General features: G+C 53.8%; 1 protein-coding gene across 10 annotated transcripts in view; it reads right to left on the bottom strand.

Annotated features, from left to right (window-relative positions):
* Positions 1–12,183, bottom strand: part of Kifc3 (kinesin family member C3) — an 87,564-nt gene that overhangs the window by 1,123 nt on the left and 74,258 nt on the right. For all 10 annotated transcript variants that reach the window (XM_051201937.1, XM_051201935.1, XM_051201936.1 and 7 more), the window contains 15 exons: positions 9,939–10,004; positions 9,382–9,525; positions 9,051–9,290; positions 8,492–8,665; positions 7,883–8,030; positions 7,676–7,806; positions 6,742–6,853; positions 5,732–5,913; positions 4,947–5,051; positions 3,038–3,168; positions 2,547–2,670; positions 1,852–1,981; positions 1,529–1,758; positions 1,152–1,286; positions 538–646 (listed from right to left, as the gene is read on the bottom strand). In XM_051201937.1, coding sequence (XP_051057894.1) covers positions 538–646; positions 1,152–1,286; positions 1,529–1,758; positions 1,852–1,981; positions 2,547–2,670; positions 3,038–3,168; positions 4,947–5,051; positions 5,732–5,913; positions 6,742–6,853; positions 7,676–7,806; positions 7,883–8,030; positions 8,492–8,665; positions 9,051–9,290; positions 9,382–9,525; positions 9,939–10,004 — 2,161 coding nt within the window. The remainder of the gene's footprint in view (positions 1–537; positions 647–1,151; positions 1,287–1,528; positions 1,759–1,851; positions 1,982–2,546; positions 2,671–3,037; positions 3,169–4,946; positions 5,052–5,731; positions 5,914–6,741; positions 6,854–7,675; positions 7,807–7,882; positions 8,031–8,491; positions 8,666–9,050; positions 9,291–9,381; positions 9,526–9,938; positions 10,005–12,183) is intronic.

Below are 12,183 nucleotides of genomic sequence, written 5' to 3'. Positions count from 1 at the left end.
TTTGTCATCCTCTCCAGGAGCTTGGGACTCAGTGAAACAGTTCTGCCTTCTGACTGCTGTCCAGAACAGGCCAGGGAGGGAGACTAGTTCTAAAGGTGGTTTTGTGGTATTGAGGACAGAGCTCAGGGTTTCCCATCTGCTAGGCAAGCAACGTCCCTTGGGGGTATAGTGTTACTGCAGAAGCTTCACTGGCCTGGAACTCACTGTGTAGACCACGCTAGCCCAGAACGTGCAATCCTCCTGCCTCTGCCTCCCAAGAGGCATGGGCACAAGCTACCATGCCCAACTCTACCTCCTTTTTAAAACTATTTTGAGGCTGCATTGGCCAGGCTGGCCTCAAACTTCAGGATTCATGTCTCAGCCTCCCACGTAGCTGAGAGTACAGGTGGGGGCCCCGAGGCCTGGCTCATAGCCTTTTCTTCCCTTTTAAAAACAGCTTGGCTTTATCTAGAAAGGGCAGCCTGGCACTGTGACAGTCAACGTGGGAAAGGCTTGCCCTCCTGCCCTCCCATCCAGTCCTCTCCCAGACAGGCTTACCTGATGGCTGCAGCTTCCTTCGGATGGAGCCCGGGCGACTGTTGGTCCCGGAGCCAGGGGCAGAGTGGGCTCGTGCTGTTGGCTGTGGTGTCTGGCAAGCTGGCTCCCACTGTGAGAAGAGAAGGCCATGGGCTGTGGGAACCAAGGCTGTCCTGGCTCCTCCCCTCCATCCTATTGTGTCCCTTCTTTCCTGACAATATTCCCTCATCTACCAAGGGGACTAATGACACTCTGGCCTTGAGAAGCCAGCACAGGAATATTATCCATGAAGGAGGAAATTAATTTGTATTGTACATCCACAATGGGCCACTGCTGCTCTCCCCCAGATAAAGAGGACCTAAAGGGGCCATTGGAGCTGGGTATAATGGCTCATGCCTTTAATCTAAGCAATTAGGAAAACAGAGGCAAGCAGATCCCTGTGAGTCTGAGGCTTCCTTGTCTACAAAGCAAGTTCTAGGCCAGTCAGTGCTACATGGTGAGAACCTGCCTCAAAAACCAAAAGCATTATTGGATTCTAGCTTCGCCCACACATGCCTGTCAACACCTCCAGCCCCGCCCTACTTAGTACCAGCCTAAGCCAGGCCCATGGGGGACCCTCCCCTCTTCCCCCGCACCTCCAGATGCTCCTGGCTTGACCATGAACCCAGCTCTGTGCGGCGGGACCCAGGACCCAACTCCACAGAGCGAACCCTCTCAGCAAACTTGAGGGAGTACAGGGTCTCGCTGGTGTTCTTCTCCACTGGGGACACCTAGGGGACAGAGATCAGGTCTGACACATGCCAGCCAACTGACTGCCCCCATGGCACAGGAGGTGGCAGCATGGTCACTTAGAGATGTCTCTGGTCAGGCGAGACCACTGTGGGCAATGCAAATAGCAGAAGGCCAGAGGCATGGGGAGAGACCTGTGCATTGCATGAGTGTTAGTGGGGTCCATGTCGGGGTTGGGGGCCTGGCAGCCTGGGGAAGCCCTTCCTGAACCCCAGGCCCTCACCTGCACCACCATGAGAGTCTTGCTGTCGCCACTGAGGGAGTCCTGCAGCAGGTAAGTGAGCTTGGAGTTTCGGAAGGGCACATGGCCCTGTCGGGAACGCAGGGCAGCAATGACATCTCCCAGGGCGGACAGTGACCTGTTGATGTGCTGTGCCTCTCGCAGGCGGTTGCCTTCAGCCCCTGACTTGCCCACACGCTCTGAACCAGCCAAGTCCACCAGGTTCAGCTTCCCTGCAGCCAGGGTAAAGGGCAGGTCAGCGCTGCTCAGAGGGTACCGCGGAGCAGAGCGCAGCGCTTGACCAGGATGCCCACTGTGTCTCTTACCCGTGGTGCGGAGGCCTGTGCTGCAGTCCACACCACGCACTGTCACGATGAGCAGAGCATGTGAGCGGGAGCTGTGTTCATTCAGGTTGGTGAACTCTGTGGTGCGGTTGTTGTAGCCAAACTCAAACACCTGGGGGGGGGGGCAAAGGAAATGGGGCTCCTTTGGGAAGGGTAATGCCACCTGTGTGTTTCATCAACATTTAAGATTACTGGGGTTTTGTTCTTGTTTGGTTTGTGGGGAGACAAGAACATCAAGCTTCCTTCTGACTAGCTCACAGAGATCTATCTGCCTGCCTTTTCCTTTCAAATGCAGGGATAAAAAGGTGTACCATCAACATCTGGCTACTTTTTTAATTTTTTTGTTTTATTTTGGGACAAGGTCTCACTATGTAGCCTTGGCTGGCCTGGAACTCCCTCTGTACACCAGATGGATCTCAAACCCAGAGAGCTGCCTGCCGCTGCCTCCTGAGTGCTGAGATTAAAGGTGTGCATGCCTGGCCACTTGACATTTTTTTTGAGACAGGGTCTTGCTAGGTAGCAGACTGGCTTCAGATTCACAATCCCCCCTGCCTTTCCTTCCAGATGAGGACACTGATTCCAGAGGCCTGGGGACTCCCCCAAGCTGCAGAGTCAGCCCAGGTCTGTCTCCTAGAGCAGCTATTGGCCATCAAGGTCTCCCAGCACTCACTCCTTACCTTGTTGATGTCATCCACACTCTGCACCTGGAACTCAGTCAGTCCTGGCACATAGAGCTGCCCACTGCCATCTGGGCACAGTCGGATCTCCAGCTTCTCCTGAGGTTCTTTGCCCAGCAGGTCTCTGCAGGGCCAGGCAGAAGTTACTTCTCCCCTCCCACTTCTGGCCTTTGCTGGCATTGCACCCAACCCCTAGCCTGAGATCTGCCCCCACCATCAATCTTGGACCATGGGGCTGCTGGCCTTTCCTCTTCATGGCTGTTTCTCCCCTGTACTCAGAAGGGGGAAAGACTTACACAGAAGTCCTAAGGGTGGCATACCCCCTGAATGGGCAGGGATCCCCACATCCCCATACCTACCCAGCACAGTGCAGCCCACAAACTAGGTTTGGTCAAAGCCAGCTCTATCTAGAGGCTAGACAGAAGACCAGGAAGCCCCCCACCCCAATCCCCGCCACCCCATGAGCCCCATAGAACGTGGCCCAAGCCCACCTGAGGACCTCATTGTAAATCTCAGCCGCACTGACGGTGATGGTGTATTGCCAGTCAGATGCCTTCTCCTGCACCTCAGAGAAGAGCAGCTGCAGAGCCCGCTGATTAATGCCCGGGTTCTCAGGGGTCCCCTGATGGCAGAAGGAAAGGCCCAGATGTTCACACAGCATCTGCCACCCCATGCCCCCAGGCACCCTCATAGGTGAGCCTCTCGTGAAGCTGCATACTGGTCTGCTGTCAGAATACCTAGGCATTCTATCTACTAGGAATAAGCAAGGTTCCCTCCCTTTAAGGTAGCATTCCCTGCTGCTAGGAAGCTAGTAAGAAAGGAAGGAGGTAAGTGGGACAAAGGGCCTGGAATGCCTACCCTGCTGAGCACCAGGGTTATGGTGTACTGGGCCTCCTGCAAGGGGCAGTCAAGATGAACAAATTGCCAACCATTGCCCACAGGGAGGCTCCCTGTCGGGGAGGCCAGATGCCAGCTGTGTGGGTAAAGTACCCGAGGGTGGAGGAAGTAGCCACCTTCCAGGAGATATCTGGAGCCCCACCTGGGCCCAGAGGCCTTCCCTCCCCTCTGAAGATACCCCCTTCACCCCAGTCCTGTGCTAGGGCCCTTCAAGTGTGCTGCTGCCAAGCATGCACCAACGCCCTGCAGGGCCTGTCTGCAGTTCTCCAGGCAGCTCCTCCAGGCCCTGCCGTGTCCCTACACAGCCTTCCCTTGTACCCCAGGCCCTCTTTCCTTCTGGAGCTTCACTCTGACTTGGCTATTGTCCCTGGCACCTGCTGATTTCCTGTGCTCACTGCTGTCCCAACTGCCAGGTGGGACCCGGACATACTGGGGCTGTTCTGTCATAGCAGGTCCCTCAGGCCTCAGCACAGAGTTCAGAGAATTGACATATGGGGTTCTTGGTAGTCACCTGAACTCTATCTACACAGTCTAGGACAGAACTGTGCCTGCCCCATCCACCTTCCTGGTCCACCTTCTAACCAGTCTCTCAATTCAGCTGAGGGGATGACACAACAGGTACCCAATGACCTGCCCAGCAGGACCCAGCAGGTCCTTTTGTGCTAACTCCCCTGTCCTATGTAGGGGAGTCCACAGTGGCCTCTAGAAAACCAGAAAAGTACCAACAAAGCAACACTCCACAGGGCTTGAGTTTTCTATTTCTCTCTATAGTCAAGGTTCCTCAACATTGGGCTGGGAGTGTTGACACACCTTTAATCCCAGCATGTAGGAGGCAGAGGTAGGAGAATCTCTGTGGGTTCAAGACCAGCCAGGCCAACATAGCAAGTTCCAGAACAGGCAGGGCTATGTAGAGACCCTGTCTCAAAACAACAGCAACAAAAAATTTTTTAAAAATTCCTTGACTTGGGAGGGAGGGAGAGAGAACTGGGATTGATATGTAAAAATAAACAAATAAATGATAAATTTAAAAAAATCCTCAACTTTAATGCCCCCCAGTCTTTGCTCACAAGGCCTGCTCTGGACACATGCCATGGATGGATGAAGTCCTTCTCTGACAGCCCAGCTTCCCACAACCATAGTCACATAGGCAGCCGGTCTCTCCCATGGCCCAGGAACTCTCTGAGGGCTACACCACTCCTCCTCCATCTCAATATCCTGGGAATCCTCAGGCCCTGTCTGAGGCAGCCACACTACAGGAAAGAGCTCAGGGACTACATGCAAGGAAGAAGGCCTGGCCTCTGACCTAAGCCAAGACTCCTCTGCTGGTCTGCCCCACCTCCTGGAGACATGCATGCCTATGGTGCAGGCCCCTGGGAAGAAGATACTGTTTAGCAGTCCTGGAGCCAATGCAAGGAACAGCAGCCCAGGGTGATCTCTAAAAAACCCAGAGATCATGGAAGGACGTTAGGTTCCTAAGCCCCTCCCCTCTGGGCAAACACTTACCTCCATGGTATATGTCTTGCCAGCGCCTGTCTGGCCATAAGCAAAGATGCAGACATTGAAGCCATCGATGCAAGAGGTAATGAGGGCCTGAACCTCTTGAAACACCTGGGGGATATAGGGCAAAAACCAAGGGGCTTCCAGTGCTGTTCCAACTTCAGCCACCTCCCAGCCACTGTCTCTGTCAGTAAGAACCACATCACTGTAGAGAATTTATCCACTATCTCCAGCACAGGGTTTGGGCCCAATCCCAGCTTGTTCAATCTCAGGGAAGACTTGATCAAACCAAGGCGGATGATAGCATATACCTAGCACATTTTCTGGCTTGGGCCTGCCTGACAATCCTAGAAGGGTCTCTGAGCAGAGAGGATTGTGAAGCTATGACCATGGTGTTCATGTTGCTCCGCCTTGGCACTGGGGAGGCCAGGGACAGTGTGAAGTTCCAGAAAGTCCCCTGGTACTGTTACAAGAAAGGAACTCAGGGCAGGGGAGGCCACCCCAGATCTAATAGCTGATGAGTGAGGCCTTGAGGTGGAAGGAGCCATGGGATGAGCAGAGCCATGGTCCCTGGGCAAGGCAGGATCTGTGTGGGTCTCCCTAAGACCTTCAAGTCTACCTTCCTACCCTCCTCCTTCCAGATGGAAGCGATGTATGCCCCTCTACTCTTAGGTTATTTTTGTTTTGTTTTGTTTTCACCTAGCCTTGACCCCTGTCCTTGTGTTTCTGTCCTTTCCTCTGCTGCTCCTTCCATGTCCCTGCAAATGCCCTGCCCATGGAGCCACACTCACATCCTGCTGTGAGGCCCATGGGGAGAAGACCTTGTCCAGCTCGAAGGACACAGGCTTGCCCTTGTGTAGCAGGTGGATGATAGAGTCGTCATCTGGATCAAAGGTCACAGCATTGGTTGCCTCGGGTCCTTCCCCATCCTCCTTGGTGACTGGCCGGACTCGTGCAATCACCCGGATGTTTCCTAGAATAGGTGAAGATGGAGTGATGGAGTGAATCAAAACCAGACTGCAATCCCAGGTGGATAAGTGGTCCAAGGGTCCCACCTTTTATGCAAAGTCCCAGGAACAACTTTTTATTAATCACTCAAACTATTGTATGAATTCACTTAGCACATTTTGTTCCTGAGCAGACAAATTGGGGGAGCTTTACCTTGTGGCTCAGGCACTGCAACAGTCTCTCTGTGGACTTGACTTTCCTCATCTATTCAAGGAAGAGCTTGGACTCCATGACCCACGGGATTTATTTTATTAATCTAAAGGGGCATAGGGAATGCTAGGCAGGACTTGGGTGTACCAGATGGGGAAGAAAAGGACAAGGCAAGACAAGGGCAGCTGGTACCCAGTGGGCACGGACAGTAGGACAACTATACGTATGTTCCCAGTCCTGGTCATGGGACACTAGGTTTCTCTGGGTGACTGATAATCACTGTCTCTTCTCCCAGTCAACATGAGCATGGTTGAGGGCTGTGGTCTGGGGACACAGCTGACTCCCAAGTGTCTGCAACAGCATCTGGCACAGATCAGGTGCTGCCTAGATCTCCAGGGAGAGATCAGAGAAGCCCCAACCTGAAACAAGTGCCCTACTGCACAGTGACCTACCACATCCCCCAGGCCTGGGAGGAGCCCTCCATGGGCAAGGAACTTTCAAGACAATCAAGTTCAAATCCAAGATGGGCTATTTACTAGGTGTGTGTCTTCAGGTTTCCTGACTTTTCCGGGCCCCTGAATCCTCCGCAGCAGCGAGTACAGCTCTAAGAGTAACTAACTGTCATGCAGCCAAGAATACTCACCCTTCAGCCGCACCAGCTCATTGTGGCATTTCTTGCGTAGCTGCAGCTCCCGGCGGTACTTGCGCAGCAGCTCCTGGTTGTTGCTGTTAACCTCCTCAATGGCCTGGCCAATCTGGGGAGCATGCACACTGCCATTAGAGGCCGGGCTCTGTTGGCTTCCCTTCACTGGCCACCTGGCTGACAGCGTTACCCTCACCTGCTCAACATCACAGCAGACTAACCTTTCCCAATAATCCCTGAGGAGATACAGCCAGCACCCCCATTTTACAGACAACAAAAACTGAGCTCTAGGCAAAGACTAAGCACAGACCTGGAACTTGAGCACCTGGCAATAGCGAGATGCAGCTGCTCTCAAATCTAACTGTTCCAAGGAGCTAGAACATGTTCAGTATGTCCTGGGTTTGATTCGTCACCACATCCATGTATTACTAACATAATTATTTAAAGAACCAATTTCCTTTCCCCAGAACACATCTGTCTCTGCAGAGCTGTCATAGGAACTTGAGATGGCAACGGCACCTAAGAGACACTGGCTATTCTCGCACTGTGTGAGGATGGCTTTCAAAAAACAAAACAGAGCACCTAGGGATGAAGCTTGGCGGGAGAGTGTGTGCCTACCAGGTGTGACGCCCTAGGCTCAATCCTTAGCATAGCAAGAAAGAATAAACAAATATAGCGAGCCAAGGCATGGTGGCAGATGCCAGTCATTACAACACTCAGGAAGCTGAGGCAGGAAAATATGGAGTCATGGTCAGCCTGGGCCAGGTAGCAAGACCCCGTCTCAAAGACAAAGAAACAGACACAATAGGTATAAGGATACTGTGGCATGGATGAAAGCCATGAGAAGGATGCCTTTTGGGACCAAGGCAGTTGTGTAGGACTCTGAATAAAGGTGACTGGCCTCTCCCAGCTAACTTCTACTGGGCTTGCTCACCTCAGCTTTGACGCTTCTGAGAGCCTCCTGCAGCAGAAGAGGGAAGCCCCGCACCTGCCTCTTGAGCCCATTATAGTCATTGGTGAGGGTCCTCAGTGCAGGCTGCAGTGTTAGCAGGTTGGTCCTGACTCCTATGGGGCAAAAGTGTTAGACATCTGGGCTTGGAGGCAGAGGCGTGGGGACGGGCAGATGCGGCTTCAGGCTCACCTGCCAGGTTCTCGTGTACTGCCTTCATCTCCACCTGGGCCCGTGCGAAGGCCTCCTCAATGGCCCGGTTCTTATCCTCCTCCAGGGACTGCATCTCCTCCAGCATCTGCCCGTGTGCCCGCTCCAGCTCCGCCTCATACATGGCAATCTGATGGCCAGGCCAGGAAAAGGTTCAGGAGGGGGTGTGAAAAAGGGAAGGGCAAGTGTGGGGAGGAAGCCCCCTCTCTCCGGGGCATTGACATATGCCCGGCTGGCGTAAGGGATGGATTGGCCTGCTTTCTTTCCCCCACAGGGCTGAGAGTCTGTACAGGCATCACCTCCCTGTACTAGTCTAGTCCCAGCTCCAGCTGGTGTGTGCACATAATGGTGATAGGCCACGTGTCCCCAAAGCACATGTGCTCAGGAGATTGGAAGAGTAGCAACATGCACAGCAGCAAGAACTACCCAGCATGCCTGTGGGCTGCCAGGGACAGCCCTTATGACTATTCCTGTGTCCCCACTGTGAAGCGGCTTCTGTGACCAGCTGGTGTTATAGATGACCACACGGCCAGGGGACAGGAGAAACTGGATCCCAAGTCTGTGTGGGGAGTCCCCTCTTGGCCTGCACACCTGAGCCCGCAGCTGTACTGTCAGTTGGTGAGAATTCTGCAGCTGCTGCTCCATCTCTTTAAGCACCTGCCGCTGCATGGCCACTTGCTCCTGCAGGTGCTGGTTCCGGGTCTGGGACTCACTGAGGGCCTGCTTGGTCTTGGATGACTCCACCTCCACTGTCTTGATGACATACTGCGGAGAGAGGGAAGGGCAGGGCAGGGCCCAGGGCATCAGTAGGCACAGCTGACCATCCCAACAGCAGCTGCTGGTAAAACAGAACCTCCAGGAGTTGAAAGGTTTTGGTTCCGCAGGATGTTGAAGGGCCTGCTATCATCTTCCTGAAGTGAGCCAGTGGGAAGCCGGACTGAGCCCAGGTGGGTACAAACTGACAAGAAGGACACTTGTGCCTAGCACGCCGGGAGCACCTTCACAGCGCCTGCCCCGGCAGCGAGTGAGGAAGGGACAAACCAAAGCATGAGGCTGGAAGGAGCCCTTCAGCCGTGCACACCAGGCTATTCACTGGGACAAGGCCCTTTTAAGGGCAAGCCCTGCTCTGGGCCCAGGCAGTACAACTCACCTTAACCGGTGGGGTCTGGGCCCTCAGACTGGCGATAGTCTCATTGCTATCACGCAGGCGCCGGCTGAGCCGTTCCTCCTCCTGTGCTTTCTCAGCCAAGCAGTCCTTGAGGCGCAGCTCTACCTCGGCTAGCCGGTCGGTCTTCTGCTGCACCTCCAGGTTCAGCTCTGACAGCATGCCTTTGTTCTCAGCCACTTCCAACTGCAGCTGGGACAGCTTGTCACGGAGCTGGCTGCTCTCCTGCAGGTAGTCAAGGCAGCCAGGATAGGACCAGGGCCATGTCCAGCAGCTGAGCCCACTGACCCAGGGCGGAGGTGGCCTGTCAGCTTACCTGGCTGTGCTCACAGCCCTCACAGGGCACCAGCGGTTGTGCCCGAAGCTCCTGCAGCTCTCCTTCACAGCGCCTCAGCTCCTGCCTCAGCTGCTCATTCTCCACCATCAGCCTGTCCCGGTGCTTCTCCACGTCGGTGCCGCCCTGTGGAGAGCCGGGCCCACCAGAAGAGGTGAGATGAAGCTAAGAGAACAGAGGAAGAGAGGAGCCCTGGGAGGAGATAGGCAGGGAAAGGAAGAGGCCAGGGGCTCAGGAGGAAGAGAAAGGCAGAAAAGGAGGCCAGCAAGGCAAGGCAGGCATGCTCCCTGCTCCGCTCAGCCTATTTTCCTGAGTGTGAAAGTAACACAGAGTCACATTAATGCACGGAGTTCACACTCCCATTCTACGTCAGCGAATGAGATCCAGCCCCCTGCTCTGTGGTGAGAAGTGACAAATCTTTGAGACAAGGCAACATAAAGCTCAGGTGAGGCATGGGGACTCAGACAGCCACACCCCAAGGTGGGCTCCTCAGCTTGGCATCCAGCCCCCTCCCCCCAAGATGAAGCTAGGGGCCTCACCAGTTCTGATCGTAGTCTGCTCACTTCCTGGGCCTGGCTAATGAGCTTTTCCTTTAGGTTCTCCACCTGTGGGCACAAAGCCAAGAGCATTGTGAACCTAAGTCCTCATCACCAGCCCACACCCAGGCCTTCTGCCCAGTGTGGCCCCTCTGACCCCAGGGCCTCAGGTTATGTTCAAGCACCAGGCCGTGCCTGGAACTCTAGTAAGCTGCCCCGTTTCCAATGGCCTACGGTGCCTACTCCCTATAAGAATGGCCAGCCACGGCTCTTCAGGAAGGCCTGGAGAGGTCTTCCTGACCCTTCAACTGGCACAGACCCCTCCAGAAGCCCTGGGTCTGCCTACTTATCTGTAATAATAATAATAATAATAATAATAATAATACTCTCCAGCTTTAAGAGGATTCTGAAGTTACATGAACAGTATAATCCCTGGGCTCAGCATTGCCCAGTCCCAAAGCATTGTCCACCTTGGGTAATTTCTAGTGATTCAGCCTGTGAAACTGTGTTTTCTGTAGCAAGGCCATGTCCAGGCCCTTGAAGAACTATGACCAAGAAGGTGGGAGTGAACATGGGCCAGTGAGGAGAAACCTCTGTGGTGACAATGCCTTGAATAAAAATCCTAGGACAGTGACCCTTCCTCAGAGAGCCCCCAACTGGCTACCCTCCCTGCAGGCCCTAGACCCTGATCCCACATTCGTCTACCCCAGGAGCCCTCCCCAGGGGACAGACATGACGGCCAAAAGACCTGGCAACAGAATTTGCCAGAGCATGTTGGGTTTCTCCTCACAACATTCTGGGTAACTGTGTTACTTTAGAAACGGTGTGGCAAGAGTCAGATGGACTGTGCTGGGTTAGGAGGTCTATACAGCTTGGTCACAAAAGTACTAGGCTCTGATTACTAATTGAGGTGAAGGGAAATATTGCCTATAGTCATCAGGCAGATAAGGCAGGTGACCCCCAACACACACACACACAGATACGGAACTGGATACCTAACAACCACCCAGAGGAGAAACATCTCCAATGTGGTCCCTGTTTGATGGGAAATCATACCTAATACCTCAAAACTTACCTCACAAGAGAGGCTAATACTGAGTGTAGTGGTGTACATGTTTAATCCCAGAGGGAACTCTATGAGTTTGAGGTCAGTCTGTCTACAAAGCAAGTTCTAGGCCAACCAGGGCTACATAGTAAGACACTGTCTCAAAGATGGCTGGGGTGGGGTCTGGATGTTTGGATGTGTAAAATCTCAGATGAAACAAGGCTCGGGGTAGCTGCAGCCTCAGAGGTCACTGTTCCCTATGCCTGCACAGAGTGGCTAGCTGGGCAAGCTAGCTTCTCTGGTCAAGAGGAAGAGGACCCTGAGATCCTTCTCCACTTCTGCTGTAGACCCAGCAGGCCAGTGCAGGTTAACCCTTGGTGGCTTGAGACCCCACTGAGGGATGACTATAATGCCCAGGCAGGCTGCCCATACCTCCAGCAGATAAGCAGGTGACCTAAAAGCTAAGACTTGAGAAAACTTACCTCTGTCCCTACCTTATAAGTTCCTTACTAGGGGCACTCCCAGCCATGGACCCAGCAGGAAAGCAAAGCCCATGCCATTTCTCTACCTGCTACCACTGCCCTTATGGGGCTGAGAACCCAGTTCGTGCACATGTGTGCCCTTTGGCCACAGGCAGAGTTAGGCAGCCAGCAAGCTGCGCTGGTCTGAAGTCCTGCCTTTGGGGAACAGCTAGATCAACTGTGCCATTTGTCTGCAAGGCAGTTGCAGAGCTAGTGCTTGCTTGCTCATCGGTGTTCCGAGGGCAAAGTCTGAAGGACTACCTCACAGCTGTGTCTCCCGGACCTACTGTGTTTGGCCCCACAAGCCCAGAGTGGACTTGGTGTGTAGCATCTCTGACCAGAGGGGTCTTTCCAGTCTTTTTCGACAACTCTGCCTTTGGCAGCTTACTGGTGTCTTTATCAAAGGAAAACCTGTGTGGATAGTATGAAGGAGTGGGGCCCTCCAGGCTATAGTAACACAGCTGATTGAGTCTAAATGATTTCCAGTCAGGTGTTAAGTGTATGAGTTTCTCTTGTATTTCCCTCACCCTACAATAAGAGGATCTACTTTCTACCTCTCTGTATTGCCTCACCTAGGGCTGCAGTTCTGACCTTGGCTGTTTCCAATGCTGGCTGATGCTGGGCTCTCAGCCCTGCTGTAGGGAACGTGGGGGCTGGCAATGCTTCCTGGGAGTTAGGACCT

Source organism: Phodopus roborovskii, unplaced genomic scaffold (genome assembly GCF_943737965.1).
Source record: "Phodopus roborovskii unplaced genomic scaffold, PHOROB, whole genome shotgun sequence".
In the NCBI taxonomy this organism is placed as follows: domain Eukaryota; kingdom Metazoa; phylum Chordata; class Mammalia; order Rodentia; family Cricetidae; genus Phodopus; species Phodopus roborovskii.
Note: the sequence above shows the minus strand (reverse complement) of the source record. Positions and strands in the feature narration are given on the sequence as shown.